Source organism: Danio rerio, chromosome 10 (assembly GCF_052040795.2).
Source record: "Danio rerio strain M-AB ecotype USA chromosome 10, GRCz13ab, whole genome shotgun sequence".
Lineage (NCBI taxonomy): Eukaryota > Metazoa > Chordata > Actinopteri > Cypriniformes > Danionidae > Danio > Danio rerio.
The window spans coordinates 3,007,501-3,025,762 of NC_141030.1; the positions used below are offsets into that span (position 1 = coordinate 3,007,501).

The 18,262-nt window shown below is 33.7% G+C and overlaps 2 protein-coding genes across 6 annotated transcripts in view; one reads left to right on the top strand and one right to left on the bottom strand.

Annotated features, from left to right (window-relative positions):
• Positions 1-2,890, bottom strand: part of mier3a (mesoderm induction early response 1, family member 3 a) — a 16,484-nt gene extending 13,594 nt beyond the window's left edge. Inside the window, exons 1-3 of the mRNA NM_001030149.2 lie at positions 2,874-2,890; positions 1,629-1,653; positions 200-345 (exon numbers count right to left, since the gene is read on the bottom strand). Of these exons, the coding sequence (NP_001025320.2) occupies positions 200-345; positions 1,629-1,653; positions 2,874-2,882 (180 nt within the window). The 5' untranslated portion in view covers positions 2,883-2,890. The remainder of the gene's footprint in view (positions 1-199; positions 346-1,628; positions 1,654-2,873) is intronic.
• A 112-nt stretch (positions 2,891-3,002) lies between these two features.
• The window catches only part of grk5 (G protein-coupled receptor kinase 5), a 41,972-nt gene continuing 26,712 nt past the window's right edge, over positions 3,003-18,262 (top strand). The window contains exons 1-5 of one of the 5 annotated variants that reach the window (XM_087269577.1): positions 3,003-3,186; positions 5,022-5,069; positions 5,394-5,453; positions 14,701-14,796; positions 16,135-16,247. In XM_087269577.1, coding sequence (XP_087125703.1) covers positions 5,402-5,453; positions 14,701-14,796; positions 16,135-16,247 — 261 coding nt within the window. In that variant the 5' untranslated portion in view covers positions 3,003-3,186; positions 5,022-5,069; positions 5,394-5,401. The other 4 variants (XM_087269575.1, XM_087269576.1, NM_001173503.1 and 1 more) reach the window with 4 other exon arrangements.

Below are 18,262 nucleotides of genomic sequence, written 5' to 3' on the forward strand. Positions count from 1 at the left end.
AGCATCCAAGTACATGAATAACATGATCATCATTGTTAAAATAATATCTTTATCCTTTAATAATTAATAAAAAATCCAATCCTGCGATGTGACCATTGCAGATACACACATTGCAATATCAATGCTAAAACATTATATTGTTCAGATGCACAATCTTATCAGCAGTGGCTTAAAAGAAGAAGGAAAGAAAACAGCAAACCTTCTCCAGATCTGCGATTTCGGAGCTGCCGTTCGACTCGCCCTCTCGCATCTCCTCTTCCTCTAACGTACGCTCATCATCGTAATCGTGTACCAGCATGTCTGCCGTCGGGTCAAAATCATGATCTTCCGATGACAAAGAGTCAACTGAAAACATCAAATTAAAACACAAATGTTAAATATTATTACATAAAAAACTATTTACACACTATAAATCATTTATTAAGCATTATCAAACGTTAAGCATCAACTCTACATTAAAAGATGTTAGTAAGCAGTTTATAAATTCAGCCACAAATACTGTATTCTTAATTTAAAAGCACATTTATAAAAATTCTTAAATTATAATTTAATTCATTAAGTATTGCATTAATTTACAAATTAGTTGTTTAAGAATAATTAGTGTTTTTTAAGATCATTCAGAATAAGTTAATGATTAATAAACTATTCAAATTAACATTTATATATCTTATTTTTCAGGCATATATTAATAGTTAATATGTTATTAAAATTAATATAATTAATATGTTATTAAATGCTTATTATTAAAAGTCAACTTCATCCAGTTTCGTAACCTAAAGTGAGGACTATTTGTGTTAAAAAAAAAAAAAAAAAGACTTTATTAATTTCTATTCATTTGAAGATACACAAATGAAACTTTACATCAAATGAAAAATAAATATTTGCAATCTTAGGTAAAATTAAATGATCGTAGTTTAAACATCCATGAATAAATTTGAAATGCTATATCATAATATATTGTTAAACTATTATATAGTTGTTGTTTTATAATAATAATAATAATAATAATAACAAAAAATAATTTATAATAATATAATAAAAAGATATAATAAAATTGTCTAATCCAATTTTATTTAAGTGTATTTATTTCTATTTCGACACTCCTGTTATTCGGCAATGTTTAATGTTGACAGTAATTTTATTTTTTAGATAAGATTGCAAACATTTATTGTTCATTTGATACTGAGACTTTAACTGTCACTCATAAGGGATTTATGAAGCATAAATACAAATTCCTAAATACAAATGTTTAGTAAATAATGCATTACCGAATTTAGCAATGAACAATTATTAAGCAAAAAAGTATGAAGACACAATTATTAAGCACATTATATTTGTGCTTATAAGCCAAAAATACAGCATTTGTAGGTGTATTTATAAAATGCTTACTAACGTTTATTAACATAGAGTTAGTGCTTAACAGATAATGATTTCACTATTTGGTAATGCTTAAGTGGTTACATTGTGTGTATTTCTTATAAAGTGATAAAAATGTACTTTATTAGCACAATCAGAACAAATGTTTCTAATTAATACATTTATTTCGATAGGTAAAACATATGAATGCTTACATAGAATAAATGATTGCCAATATCTGACATTATTAATAGATTTAGAAGATAAAATACCTGGGCTCGTACTTCCCAAGGAAGCCTGAAATTATAAAACAAAAACACAGGTGAGGTTTGGGAATTTACTACATTATGAACTTCGCATAATGGGATAGTTCACCCAGAAATGAAATATCATTTACTCTCCCTTTACTTGTTCCCAATCTGATTCAATTTCTCAATTGTGAATGCAACAGAAGTTTGTGAAGATTAAAACCTGCAACCATTGACTTCCATAGACTACTATGGATGTCAATAGTTACAGGTTTTCAGCTTTCTTCAAAAAATATAATCTAATGTTCAACAAAAGAAAGAATATCAAGGGTTTATTACCACTTGAGGAAACAGTGTATAAAGCGAAAATTTGGGGTGAACTATTCCTTTAATGAAATGTTTCTATAGTAAACATTAACCACGATTCCAAACGAAACATCACTGATAAAAATAAATGAATAAATAAATTACTACAAAAAATATGCATGTAATTTTCTGTCATTTTGTTAAGATCTAATGACTGCGTCAGCTAATAAAAATATTACCATCGATTTAATAAAACTTTAATAATGCTCGCTAGAAAAATACCAAAATATAATTATAGCTCGTAAGTATAAAAAAACAAAACAGAAATTCATATATAAACAACAATAACACTAACTGATTTAATTAAATACGATAAATGTACAAAGAATATGAGTTTGTTAAGGTCACGAACAAGCCAAAGCACTGATCGTCATTTATTCAGAAGATCTAATTGACTCAATCAAAACACAGCCATGTGGTGTTGTAAAAAAATAAATTTATTTTATTTTAAAACAGAAGACAAATAAATTATTTGAAGTCGTCACTTTATAGCATCAATCCGGCACATCAGCAATTGAAAAAAACGCAATTAGTCTCTCTAAAATCAAAACAAAAGTATTAATCCGAAAATTCGAGAATAAATTTGAAGTGACAACACGCAATTAGAGCAAAATTAAATAAAATAGCCTCTCATTTTTTATCTGACCACGACGGCTTCGTTCAGTCAGATCTGACGCCAAATACGGACGCCCGACCCGAACACTCGACGCTAAAAGAGGCCCCATCGACGTTTCAAATACTCATTTTGACGGCCAAAACCACTCGTATATCGACAAACGCGGCCTCTATGCGAAGATAAGACCTTATTATATATTATCAAATCAAGAAATCCCAAATTAATATCCTGTGGGAAGCAAAATCAACGATCAAAATATGACGCCTTCCCCCTATTTTCCAACTTACCTCCGCCATCTTGGTACCTTTCGGCTACTAAACTGGCTTTACGACGGAGCCCGGATTGACAGTGAGGACCAATGGCGTTAGAGCGTTCCCCCACGTTCACTCTAATTGGCTGGCGCGTTCTAACCGCACAGTGAGCTCGGCACGGGATTGGCTGAGAAGAGAGAGCTGGTTGACGTCGACATACTATGTATTTCAATAGGTTTAATTACCTGAGTGTTTAATATATTATATTAAAATATGAATATCAAATTGTTTGGAAGTTAAGGTGTACTTTTTCACTGAAAACATACTGAGGGAAACTAGTTTATATCTGGTACGTAATACATATCTTACACTGACGTCATGTAAACAAACTGCTCAGATTTTGCTTCAGTAAAACTTTCAAGGAAAGAAACGTTTATTATTTTAATACGTCACGGTTTTTATTGTCACATTCGGTATTAACAGGACAGATATATTACTCATTATTAGACCAACATCATCTAGACATCAATATCTACTCCGTATGTTTGTGTAAATATACTGTATATATAAATAATGTTTCTCTTTACGTGTTCAACATTAATAAAGCAGACGGTGGCGCCATTTACATGTTAATGTTACAGTTTTTTTATAAATATATATAGTTTTGCCACAAATTTCATAACCCTGATGAACAAAAACTCTAAACAGTCACTACTTTTAAGGCAGGCTCTCCAGCGTTAAAAAAAAATTGTTGCGCTCATTTCTTTTGAGAAGTCTTGCATTTGCAGGATCATTGGTTCACATAATCCCTTTATCATACAAATACTACAGGAACACAACTTTAGGTCACCGACACACTTGATGCACATCATTTCAATAAACTATCAATAACAATCCTTAAATATTGCTTTTTAAAATATATGTTACAGGTTTCATTATGGTTTCTACAGTGTAGAGGGAATAATATCAACTAAATTAGAAATCTAAATTGTATTCATTCAATCATAGGTTTACTGTAAAAACAAAAACAGAATAGTGAAGTTAACAAAAGTGTTTCTCACTGCATGTCTCCTTATCGAAAAGCTGACATGATATATGGCAACAAGTGCAAATTACATTTGGATTTCACATACTGTATTTTAATAGTTTTATTATATATATATATATATATATATATATATATAGTTGAAATATATAAAAGAAGTGAGTTTTGTGTCTCGAGTTTTGAACATTGACATCAGGGTTCTGAAATTTGTAGCAAAGCAATTGTAAAAAATCAGTTGCTACCTTTCTTATGGTCATAAACATACAGGACTCTTACTGTTTATGGTTTTTATAACCAATAAAGCCACTTAATTGTAAATACTTTGATATAAATAGTTTTATTTCTTACTGTACAGTTTAAAAAACAACAATATTGCACATAAATCATCCATATATGACGTCCAAATACTTTATCTAACTTTATTTTCCACTTATTTAAATGTCCTTCAGTGTTCTTGTATGTAGAAATGTTTGTATTTAGGTATGAATGTACACTGAGCTCCTAAAAATTACGCACACTTGGCGCAAAAAGCTCATTCTGATTCTGATATTCTAGCTTATTTTGTATCTTACATCGCAATTTACAATAAACAAAAATATTTTTGCTGCTTGTACAAAATACTTATTTAAAATGAGCTGAATCAACAACTCTTGAGTTTTTTCGAGGGACAACTCAATTGTTTTAAGTTCAATCCATTTAACTTTGTGAAAAAATTAAGTTAGCCTAAATTGTATTGGGACAACATGGTCACTTTTTTTTTTTTTAAACTTTCTTTATTATTTTTTAGACATTAGAACACAACAACCTATGGTCCAACAAACATGCACACCACAATTAACAATAAAGCATGCAGTATACAAATAATCAATACATAAGTATAGTGATAAAAGATTAATACAATAAAAAAATTAAAAATAATAACAATAAAATGTAATTAAAATTACAAAAAGGAAACAAATAATAAAATAAATAAAATAATAAATAAATAAAAATAATAAATAAAATAATAATGAGCTTCTGTTTTAATCTAAATTGGTCTAGTCTTCTTTAATTGAACTATTCCTTGCAGAATTCATGTCTTTAAAGTAAGCCATGAAAAGTTGCCAGATTTTATAGAATTTGTCGTCTGTCTTTTTTAGGGAGAATCTGAATCAGGTCACTTCTTAATGAGATACACCGGTCTGCAGGTAAAATCCCAGTAACATGACTTATTTCTCTTCCTGCAGTTACACCGGAGTTATGTCACCTGTACAGGTGAAACAAGATTGGCCGACGCAACAGCTGAAGGCAGAACAAGAAAGTCGAGTCCTCATTTGTAACTCAAACTGCACTCTGACAGCATCTACATTATCGTTAAAACAATCAGGGATGTACATTTCCTCTAGAACGGAGTGCAAATAATAAGCGCCTCACTAAATGCGCAATAATAATTCAATGTACGTTAGGAACTAAGGAGGAACATCAGTAAAAAAGAAATAGTATTTAATGCACATTTCTTGGCTGATTTTTAGCTGCAGGAATGGAGATCGAAACAATGGCAGCGAACTGTGCACTCTTGAAAGCAAGAGATGGTAAGAAATCATATATATTCATAATTTATCTTATGTATTAATCTTATGTATTTAATTTCTTATATTTAAGATTATTTATTTATACATTCAAAATAGTAGTAAATACTGCTGTGATAAAAGATTTTGTAAACAGATTGTGGGAAGTTTATTATTAGTTAATGCACCGTGAGCTGACACAAACAAATGTATTAATTAACATTTACACAGTTTTTAAAGTTCTGTGAAAAATGCAGTTTATTAAGTGATTATTTCATGCTATTAGACAATGTAAACCGACAAATGAAGGCAGATTGTAAAGTGTTTAAATACTGGTTGGTTGGTTGGCAGTGTAACATTTGTAAAAACAGCATTGTACTGTTTATTTGACAACTATTCTGCTTTTATGAGCCCTTACAGTTTATTTCCTTTTAATGTATTATGTTCTCTTGCCAGATTTTGCACTCAGGTTTGTGTAGAAAATATTCAAATACAGAATTAAGTCAAATTTCTTTAACTAAGTTTTAAAACTAGCACTGAGTAATTTTTGTAACATTCTTGATGAAACAAAATGATTTAATGTGGAAAAGAAGTTTTTGGTACCACTTTATTTTGAGGGTCCATTTTAGTATTAGCAGACTGTTTGCTTACTATCTGTTGATACTGCTCGACATTTAACTGACTATAAGAAACTTTACAAGCACGTGTCAACTTACATTAACCCTAACCCCAACCTCGAAACAATGGCAGCGAACTGTGCACTCTTGAAATTAAGAGATGGTAAGAAATCTTATATATTTATAATTTATCTTATGTATTAATCTTATGTATTTAATTTCTTATATTTAAGATTATTTATTTATACATTCAAAATAGTAATAAATACTGCTGTGATAAAAGATTTTGTAAACAGATTGTGGGAAGTTTATTATTAGTTAATGCACCGTGAGCTGACACAAACAAATGTATTAATTAACATTTACACAGTTTTTAAAGTTTTTTTTTAAAGGCAGATTGTAAAGTGTTTAAATACTGGTTGGTTGGTTGGCAGTGTAACATTTGTAAAAACAGCATTGTACTGTTTATTTGACAACTATTCTGCTTTTATGAGCCCTTACAGTTTATTTCCTTTTAATGTATTATGTTCTCTTGCCAGATTTTGCACTCAGGTTTGTGTAGAAAATATTCAAATACAGAATTAAGTCAAATTTCTTTAACTAAGTTTTAAAACTAGCACTGAGTAATTTTTGTCACGTTCTTGATGAAACAAAATGATTTAATGTGGAAAAGAAGGTTTTGGTACCACTTTATTTTGAGGGTCCATTTGAGTATTAGCAGACTGTTTGCTTACATCTGTTGATACTGCTCGACATTTAACTGACTATAAGAAACTTTACAAGCACGTGTCAACTTACATTAACCCTAACCCCAACCTAACAGTCTACTTATAGTCTAATGAGAATTAGTTGCAATGTAACTTAAATTCAACAAACGGACCATCAAAATAAAGTGTGACCAAGTATTTTTCTTTGTTGGACACTATCATAGCTTAAGGGGGCTAATAATATTAACCTTAAAATGATGTTTGAAAAATTAAAAACTGCTTTTATTCTTGCTGAAATAAAACAAATCAGACTTTCTCCAGAAGAAAAAACATTATGAAACATACTGTGAAATTCATACTGTGAAATTCAAGGGGGGCTAATAATTCTGATTTTAACCGTATTAGGGCTACACGATTTCGGAAAAATCTAGCATTGAGATATTTTGCTGTTATGAATATGAATACAATTTCAAAAGATGTCTTGAACATCTAAATAATTTGTCATTTTAGATTGCGTAATTTCTAACAAACAATCTACAAGCATAGATAAATAAAGAAATAAAGAAATATATATTTATAATCTATGGTAAAAATATGGTATAAAGAAAAAGACACAAATTAAATACACAATGTGTAATTGAGTTCAGAGGAGATTAATAGTGTTCAGGAACAGTAATTGAATAATTTAATGCGAATAATTCTGCGTAGTCTTCGTCGTAAAAATAAATCAAATAAACTAATCGTTATTAATGTTACGAATGGTACAATTTCCACATTGCATATCCTAAGATGTGACTATTGCGAACGATCACATTGTGATATCGATGCTAAAACAATATATTGTGTTATAGATATATAACACTTTACAATACATCATTAACTGATTACAACTAGATTGTATCAATGTTAATTTATTTACTAACATTAACAAAACAATAAACAAATAATTTATTGCTGTATTTATTCATCTCTGTTAGTGTTAATGAAAATAAATGAATCATTTGTATTTCAATAATGCATTAGCAAATGTTGAACTATGATTAATATATGCTGTACAGGTATTGTTAAAAGTTCATGTTAGTAAAAATATGAATTAACGTTAACTAATGAAACCTTAATGTAATATATAAATATAGTAGCTAGTGCTTTGCATAGTCCGAATGAGATATTGTGCATGTGTTAAAATATATTATATGTGTTTAATATTATATACTAAAATTATATGTATTTAAAATGCTTAATGTACTTGTCACATAGTATGAACTCTTAAATCTAAAAAATATAACATTTATACTGTTTAATATGTTACAATTAATCACGATTAATCACATCCAAAATAAAGGCTTGTATTTAGAAAATATATATGTACGTACTGTGTATATTTTTGTCTATATAAATATATGCATGACTATATTGTAAAAAAAAAAGCTGTTTTTATTTGTTGTATATGTAATTTGCATATTAATACAAATTATATACACATACGCATATATATATATATATATATATATATATATATATATATATATATATATATATATATATATATATACATATATATATATATATATATACATATGTAAATATTTAGTAGTGTACGTACAGTATGTGTGTGTAAGTATGCATGTATACATAAATACACACAGTACAAGTGTATATATTATGTAAATACATTAATCTTGGATGTGATTAATTGTTATGACATCACTACATATAAATATGTACAGTATATATTATACAGTAAAAATATATAATATTTTTATATATTTAAAAATATAATCTTACTAAAAAAAAAGATGTGACGTAAGTATTTACATTTTAAGCTTAAACACAGCATAATAGCACTGGGCAAAACACATTATAATGTTGGGTTCAGTTCCTGAGTGGCTGAGAGCGGCAGAAACAGCACATTCAACATAGTTTTCATTTGTCCTGCACCTCAAACCTGAAATACACTGACCTCGTACAAAAAGCGCACACACAAAGCCATTGACGTCACGCGGCCTTGCATCACAAACAGGTCTGACTCCTTTTGCCGCTTTTAACAGCCTGTCAGCACTACAAGTGATCCATCTAATCTGAGGGCTAAAAATAGATCCAGTTGCTGTTTCGGAATGAGCAGAAACTCTTGTCATGTTGATGAGTTTTCAGCACTAATTACACAAGCAAACAGGTGCCATTCACTGAATAACTGTTATATATACTATCTGACCAAAGTCTTACTGCCTATACAAGTTTGAAGAACAGCAAATAATAACTTGACTTCTAGTTGATCATTTAGTATCAGAAGTGGCGTATATGAAAGGCAAAGGCCTCCAGATTACACTTATTTGACCACAATAAAATATGATCACGCCTTGATTTTTAATGATTTAATTAGTACAGTAAGGTCTGACTCAGTTTAGACTAAAGTCTCATCACTGAACAGAAATAATGTCCAGTATAGAATATAAAGTCCTGCTGCAGTGGAGACAGAATGAATATTGTGTCTGACTCCATCATGAGCTTGGAGGACTGCATCCATACATCTCTGCACTGACTCAAATCACTGATTAATAAAGTCATCTGGAATGGCAAAGAAAGCGTTCCTGCAGGACTCCCAGAGCTCATCAAGAGTCTTTGTGTTCATCTTCAACGCCTCCTCCTTCATCTTACCCCAAACATGCTCAATAATGTTCATGTCTGGTGACTGGGCTGGCCAATCCTGGAGCACCTTCTTTGCTTTCAGGAGCTTTGATGTGGAGGCTGAAGTATGAGTATGAGCGCTCTCCTGCTGGAGAATTGTCCCTCTCCTGTGGTTTGTAATGTAATGTGCAGCACAAATGTCTTGATACCTCAGGCTGTTGATGTTGATCATCCACTCTGCAGATCTCTTGCATGCCCCCCATACTGAATTTAACCCCAAACCATGACTTTTCCTTCGATTTTTCCACCAAACTTGACTGATTTTGGTAAGAATTTTGGCTCCATCCTGGTTCCAGTAGGTCTTCTGCAGTATGTGTGATGATTGGGATGCAGATCAACAGAGGATTCATGAGATAAACTGATGAAAACCTTCTGCCACTTTTCCAAATGATCAACTAGAAGTCAGGTTATTATTTGTTGCTCTTACAACTGGAATCGACGACAAGACTTTCGTCAGGTAGTGTATTATGACACTATATGAATATTATGCATGCAATTACGAACACTACAAGGTAACAAATATATTTTATGCAATATTTGTGAATTTTTGCTAACCTTAGTTTGTAAAAGTACAGCTGTTTATAGTTCATTCATTTTCTTGTCGGCTTAGTCCTTTTATTAATCCGGGGTCGCCGCAGCGGAATGAACCGCCAACTTATCCAGCAAGTTTTTACGCAGCGGATGCCCTTCCAGCCGCAACCCATCACTGGGAATCGGTTTATAATTTCAACTCAAATTATTTTATCATGCTGTAAAAGTCTCTGTTTAGGTGAAAAACCTTTGGTGCATCTGTGTGTGTGTGTGTGTGCGCTTAAAAGTGGTATTAAATGTCCCTAAATATTCATTCATTTTCTTTTTGGCTTAGTCCCTTTATTAATCTGGGGTCGCCACAGCGGAATGAACCGCCAACTCATCCAGCATATGTACCTCAGGCTGTTGATGTTGATCATCCACTCTGCAGATCTCTCGCACACCCCCATACTGAATTTAACCCCAAACCATGAGTTTTCCTTCACCAAACTTGACTGATTTTTGTCAGAATCTTGGCTCCATGCTGGTTCCAGTAGGTCTTCTGCAGTATGTGTGATGATTGAGATGCAGCTCAATAACAGATTCATCAGATAAATCTAGCTTCTGCCACTTTTCCAAATGATCAACTAGAGCTTTTTTATTACAAGGCATCCACTATGTAAAAAATATGCTGGCTAAGTTGGCGGTTCATTCCACAGTGGCGACCCCTTATGAATAAAGATACTAAGCCGAAGGAGAATTAATCAATGTACATGAGAGACCGGCTGTAATTTTGTTTACCAAACAAGCATGTCTAAATACGTGTTACTTTTGGACTTTATGTGTTAGGTTTTCAGCTCCCACACTCTCGAAATCATTACGCATGAAGTCTGCATAATTGTTTTTGACAAAACTCTGCGCAGAAATAGAAAAAAAAAACTGTAAGTTCCGTCCAAAGACTCTGAAATACACAAAACGTGTCACTCGGATAGTTTTGAATGGGGAAAAGTGTAATGTCAATATGGCGAATGAAGCCCCGCCTACTAGCACAGGAGCCAATCACCGATCGCTATATACTGATGAGAGGGGCTCGTACCAGACGAGTTCCTGCAGATATTGCGTGATACAAACCTTTAGAAATTAAACTAAAGAAAGAGTTGAATTTACTGGTAATTCATAATATATTTAATGTAATCGTAAGTTTTGCAAACAAGTTTGGAGAATTTGATGTTTCCCTATTCAGACAGAATGCCTGAGCATACTGCGCGAGAGGGGTTTCAAAGATGGGAGCTGAGTCAAGTGACTTGCCTTAAAGGGACTTTGGTTCCGTCTGGCTCTTTTGTTTATATTACTATAGTTGTTGTGTTACTGTGGCAACAATAGGATCACCACAACAGATTAGTTCAAGTATGTTGGTTTGCTGGTTCGGAAACACTTCAGTATTTAATATAAACTGTTATTTATTTTTTCATATGGGACTCACACACACACACACACACACTCTTGTTGTTTTCTGTGGCATCTCTGTGTCGGTGAGGTGTGTCTCATATCTGATAGCTGTCATCTTACAGCTTCATTCCCACTGCTATTTTTAGCTCTGGCTCGTATAGTAGAGGATGCCGAGGATTCTTTACGCTTTTACTGTCAACAAACCGTCATTCAAACACAACCCACACACTGACATGCAGGCACACACACACACACACACACACATAGGCATGTGCGCACACACACACACACACTTTTTCTCTTTTTCATACACGCACAAACACACTAGTACACATGTGCGCACACACAGGCATACATATGCATGCACGAAAGCATGCATGCATAAGCACAAACCCACTCTTTTTTTACAAAGACACACACACACACACATTCACTCATGCATGCACAAACACACGCACTTTCTCTCTGTCACACACAACTGCGGACACAAATGCACACATGCTCGCACCAGCAAACGCACACACACTTTCTACATTTGTGTCACACGCATGCACACAAAAACACACACACTATTGACTTTAGTTTCAGGTAGGTGTTTCACATATCTAACATTTTCTAAGCATCAGATGTGACCGACTCGAGTACTTAATCCAACGACTGAAATAGACTCATTATAACTCATAAATCTATTTTTAGCAAGACGTCTTTCCGGTATTGTTATGATTGGTGTTGCATCAAGTATAATGTTATTTTAACAACAGTTATTTTACAGTTTTTTCCAGCGGCTTACAAACATTTTCAAAACAGATCACCTTTTACAGATTTTCTTGATTGCTTTGATGCAAGGCCTAAACAGCGGCACTCATGGTCAGAATGACCCATTTTGCTTGCAGAAGGCTCTAACTGTGCCAAAACATTTCAAACATGCAACAAAAGCTGTGGCGAACAACTAAAATACTGTATTACAGTTTTTCTTGTTTGCTTTGTCCTGGACAAAGAAACTAGGTTCCTCTTCATTTTCTTCATCACTATCCCAGCAGAGCAGAAGACAGGTCTTGCAAATGTGTAAACCCTTCTCATTGGATTGACACATTTACCCTACCATTTTTCAAAACAGTTAACATGGATGCCACTCAAGCAGTGCAAACCCTATTGTTTTAGCTATGGTCAGGGCCAGACGGTATCTGCGGACGTTTTTTGCTAGTTCTGCAGAGAATTTTGGTAAAAATCTGCGGATTTCTGCGGAATTATTTTGGGAGTATCCAACGGAGTATCATAACTAAACCCTTAATATATTAAATAAAAAGTAATAAATTACTGAATAAAAACTGAATGAATTCAGATTTACACATTTACTCAAGTAAATAAACAGAATTAATGACAGGAATGGCAGAAATGTGGTAAAATCTGCGGAATTCTGCGCGCGCAGATTCCGTGTGGGCCTAGCTACGGTAAACAAACAGAAACCATCTATTCCTAACCATTAGACCAGGGGTGGCCAACCCTGTTCCTGGAGAGCCACCTTTCAACATTTCAGTTGCTACCCATATCAAACACACCTGAACCAATTAATTAGGACCTGAACACCACGTGATAAATACAGGCAGGTGTGTTTGATATGGGTTGCAACTGATTTCCATAGGAAGGTGGCTCTCTAGGAACAGGGTTGGCCACCCCTGCATTAGACACTACCAAGATCAGTATGAATTCACTGAAGCACCAGTTTGACACTCCTTCACACAAATCTTCAATAAGCAATCAGTCTACCAACATTAAAAAACGGTGGAAGGTCTTTGTTCTGTGCCAGCTTGGATGGAGGAGGTCAACAGTGGCCTATACTCCCAATAGATTTGACTGTATATTGGTATTTTCTCTAATATTTACAGTATTTTATTACTTTTGTCCATTTTTTGTTTACAGTATTTCAGTTTCCAGCCACAGTTTGAAAGATGTCATGAATTCAATATACATTTTATCAAAGCATTTCTCATTCTGGATCCAATTCTTTGCAAAAACGCAAATTTGACAGCCCAAATAGAAAGACATTTTGTATTTTGTTGTCTGTTGTGTAATGATTAATTGAACGAGCGTATATACTTGTTTGCAAGTTGTGTTGTTTAAAGGTAAAACTATCTTTTGTTGCATATTTTAAATCAGGGGTCACCAACCTTTATGATACCGAGAGCTACCTCTTTGGTACCGATTAATGTGTAGGGCTACCAGTTTGATAAACACTTCTCAAATAACACATTTGGTCAATTTACTTTTAATTATACTTTATGTTTTTGGTAATAATTAATGATATTCATCCAGGTGAAGACACTGATCATGTTAACGATTCTCACAAAAGTTATCAACAATGATTTAACAGGGTAGGAAATACCCTGTATTTAATATATCAATGTGCAACACTTTATTTTTATATATCTCTGCAAATATTTACATTTTTAAATGATAACTTCTGTATTACATAAAGAAGCTTACTGGTAAGTACTGGCCTGTGGGCAACACATGTGATCCTCGCGGGCTACCTGGTGCCCGCGGGCACCATGTTGGTGACCCCTGTTTTAAATGTTGGTATGTGCCTTTTGCAAGCAAAATGTGTCATTTTGACTATGAGTGCCGCTGTTTAGGCCTGTGTGTTAACTGTTTTGAAAACGTGGAGTTTCAGTTGACGGCTGCATCAAAGCAATCAAGAAAAACTGTATTCAAAACTGCACACATAAAATGCAAAATGCTGCACATTTTCTTCAAAATGAAGCACTGCATTCAAAATGCCAAAACACATGCCAGAATGAAGCATATGCAAACACATAATATACAGTTTTTTACAATCGCTATGATTTTTTCAATACATTTAACAAGTTTCCTAAACTCAGCACGGTTAGCACAACATCCGTCTTTGTAGGCTATACAATTACAGTAAATATTTCCCAAATGATGTTTAACAGAACAAGGAATTTTTTCAGTATTTCCTATAATATTTTTTCTTCTGGAGAAAGTCTAATTTGTTTTATTTCAGTTTTTATTTTTAATTTTTTACATTTTAAGATCAATATTATTAGCCCTCTTAAGCAATATTTGTTTTTAATTATTTACAGAACAAACCATCATTATACAATGACTTGCCTAATAAGCCTAACCTGCCTAAGTAACTCAGTTCAGCCTTTAAATGTCACATTAAGCTGTATAGAAGTGTCTTGAAAAAATACAGGAGGGCGAATAATTCAGGAGGGCTAATCATTCAGAGATTTTTAAATATTTTTTCCTCATATCATCAACTCTGTCGCCTCCATTGTGCAGCAGGTAATGCGTACCGCAAAGGAAGGAGTCGGAAGTGGAAGGAAATTCTGCATTTTCCTCACATAAACCAGTGCAAAGAGCTGGAGAACAGCATTGGTAAGAAAACATTGGACATTTTTTTTAACATTGTACACAATACTAAATTGAAACACTGTAAAGATCATTTACTTTGTGTGTGTCTAAAGGGTTAGTTCACCAAAATATGAGATTTCTATTATTAATTATTCTCCCTCGAGTTGTTACAATCCTTAGCTTATATTCAGAACACAAATGAAGATATTTGACTTTTTAGATGTAATCCTGGAGCTCTCTCTCACAGCAATCGTCCCGATATGATCAAAGTGCAGAAAATTATCCAAAAACATTGTCAAAACAGTCTAGTGTCTTCAGTAGTTAAACTGAAATCAGGCAAGCTCCAAGAACACTGCACCAAAAATGTGGTGTGTGTTTACTACAGGCATTACAACACACACTTCAGGCAAATGTGAACCAAATCGGATATTTTCGTCCATATGTGTGGCTTAGATCTGTTTTTTTTTGCTGTTGTAAACTGGGGTGCATTTCTGAAAACCATGGTTAGCCAACTAAGGTCGCAAGTTCCCTTCTTACAAACATAGTTCATTGATTTGACGTGTCCCAAATCCGTCGTTCCAATGAACATTCGCAAAATCCGTCGCTAACTTGTGTACTTGCAACTACACCTATGGATCTGCAATTAGAAACATAGTTCCTGGATGTGTTATATTCCCAGTTATCCCCCCTATGCCCTATTCATTTACAGCATTCCAACATTTAAACTTGAAATTATTACAAAAGCATTAAGGTCATCTCTCATAAATCTGCAAAAGTGAGAGCAGAAAAGAAGGAGCAAAGCCAGAAATCGCTTTGTAAGCAAACATCAGAGCTTTGAGTTTGATGCGAGCAGCAACTGGCAGCCAGTGCAAATGGGTGAGCAGCGGAGTGACTTGTGCTCTTTTAGGTTCATTAAAGACCACTCGTGCTGCTGCATTCTGAAGCAGCTGAAGAGGTTTGATAGAGTTAGCTGGGAGCCCGGCTAGTAGAGAGTTGCAATAGTCCAGTCTGGAGAGAACAACTTTACTGATGTTGTAGAGTGCGAATCTGCAAGATCAAGCAGTTCTAGAGATGTGATCAGAGAAGTTTAGTTGGTCATCAATTTTATCTCAGCCCTACTGTTAACTTTGGTAAACCCTACCACCCCCATGAGCTGTTTTGACAATGTTTTTGAATGCCTTGGGGTTAATTCTGTCTATGGAGGAACTCTAGGATCATATCTACCATATCTTATTTTGTGTCCTGAATATAAACTAAGGGATTGAAACAACATGAGGGCAAATAATGAATGAATTGCATAATTTTTGTTTTGCGGCTAATCGTTTTGCGGCTAATATCGCTGTTTTATTTTCTGTCCTCCAGAGCGAGATTATTACAGCCTGTGTGTGAATCAGCCCATCGGAAAACAGCTCTTCAAGCTTTTCTGTGCTACTGAACCTAAGCTGCAGCATTTAATTGACCTCTTGGAAGAAATGGTATGATCGTTTGTATAAATGGTTAAAGGTGTTTGTATTGCTGCTCGAATTTAACTGATACAAATGATTTTTTGTGATTCCATTTATATCACATATATCACAATATCACATATTTTGTAATGAACATTTTTGACTTATTTAGATTTATTTGCATTTTGGGAACTTGATATTTCCTTCAAAAACATTTTTATTTACATTTTTATTAGTTTATTTAGATTTATTAGTTTATTTATTAGTTTTTTTAGATTTATTGTCTCGGTTGTATGGAATCAGATAAGACTCAAAAGTAATTCACGCAAAAGACACGATGTACACATGCGTAGCCAAATTCACGTGCATAAAACCAAATTCACGTGCGTAAAACATTTATTTATATTCACAAACAAAATTCACGTGCACAAAATAAAAATACATTTTCACAAAATACGTTTCACAAATGCAAAACGCCATTTACAAATGTATAAGGGTGTACAAAAAGTTTTGAATGTTTTAAACTTGCGAGTTCATCCTGAATGAGAAATCCTCTTTCACGTACGACTGCCCCTGGATACGTGTGTGTGTGTTTTTGAGACTGTCCTGCTAGAGGCAGGGCAACTCGTACCTTTCAGCCAATCAGATGAGAGCTGTAGTCGATGACACCCACTCTGCGCTGCATTTGCGCAGACTGTTTCTCTCCAACATGGCGAAAGGAGAAAGCAGCAGTCGCAGTCACACTTTTTTTCATTTATTTATTTATTTGACCATAGCCTTTTTTTAGGACTCTTTTTATCCATTATTTTGCCGCAGCTCGGCTCTTCTTATTTATTGTCTCGCAGCCCCATGAGAAAAATCCAGCTTGCAGGGTAATGATGAATTAACTATCATTCCGACCACACAAATGTAACAGCGCCATTGTGGTCCAGCGGTCAGCACGTTGCGTTTCGACGCCGTTGATCTGTGTTCGATCCACACTTTTCAAAAAGCAACTTTTCATTGTCCGTTGTTCTTAATACACAATATAAATACAGGAAAATGATCAATACTCTTTTTACATTTTTGAGTGAGATGCTAATGGTCTAATCAAACTCAATGATTTATGCTAAGCTAAGCTAAAGTTATTCTACTAGACTGAATGATCAGAGATCGACTGAATGAATTAAAAAACGGTAAAACTCAACTGTTTAACTCTAGGGCAGATACAGTATAAAATGAGCCTATTTCCAAAAAAATGGAGTGTTCCTTTAAGTGTCCTTCCTTGTTACAGTGTAACTATAGAGTGGAGGAACTATGACGTCACTTTGTTGGCTAATCGGCTGCTAGCATAAAACTGGTTCCATCGATAAAATCCCTATAGGATTTTCTAATAGGTTTTTCGAAGATTGCGAATAATAAGCTCTGTGTTCAAACACTGTTCATTACACTTACACGTTTTGTCCACCCGGATAATCCTCACACCAAAATACAACTTTAAGCACTTTTGGATCTTAAATGCAAACGCAAGAACTGAAAAGCTAACATTAGGATATAAACGGACTACACTGCCTTTGGGGTGCTCGCCTCTGGTGTCAGCAGCACCTTACTACAGACAACTTCTCTAGCTTATTTTTAGAAATATAGTCCATGACAAAGAGTTAATCTCTGTTTATTTGATCATAATCCACGCCATATATTACAAACATATAAATACGCAAATACACATAGACCTACGTGCATTCTGGAGTGTTTTTACGTGGGAAATTTGTTTTGCTTTACGGTTGTTCAAGAAGTTTTAAAACTGTATGTATAAATGTGCCTGCATAGTATTTTCACAAGATATATTTAAATAAGTGTATCGCTCACAACAAACTATAAAATACTAATCATGAAAATACCTAAATAACAGACAAATCCAAACGCCCAACGCAAGCGGCCTGCGCTCCAGACCAGTTCAGTTCTTATAATGCCTCCGACACCGCCTGTAGTCCCATTTAGCAACTTGATAGCAACCGTCTTTATAAAGAAGCGCAACCGATTTAAAAAAATCACAAGTGAGCTGT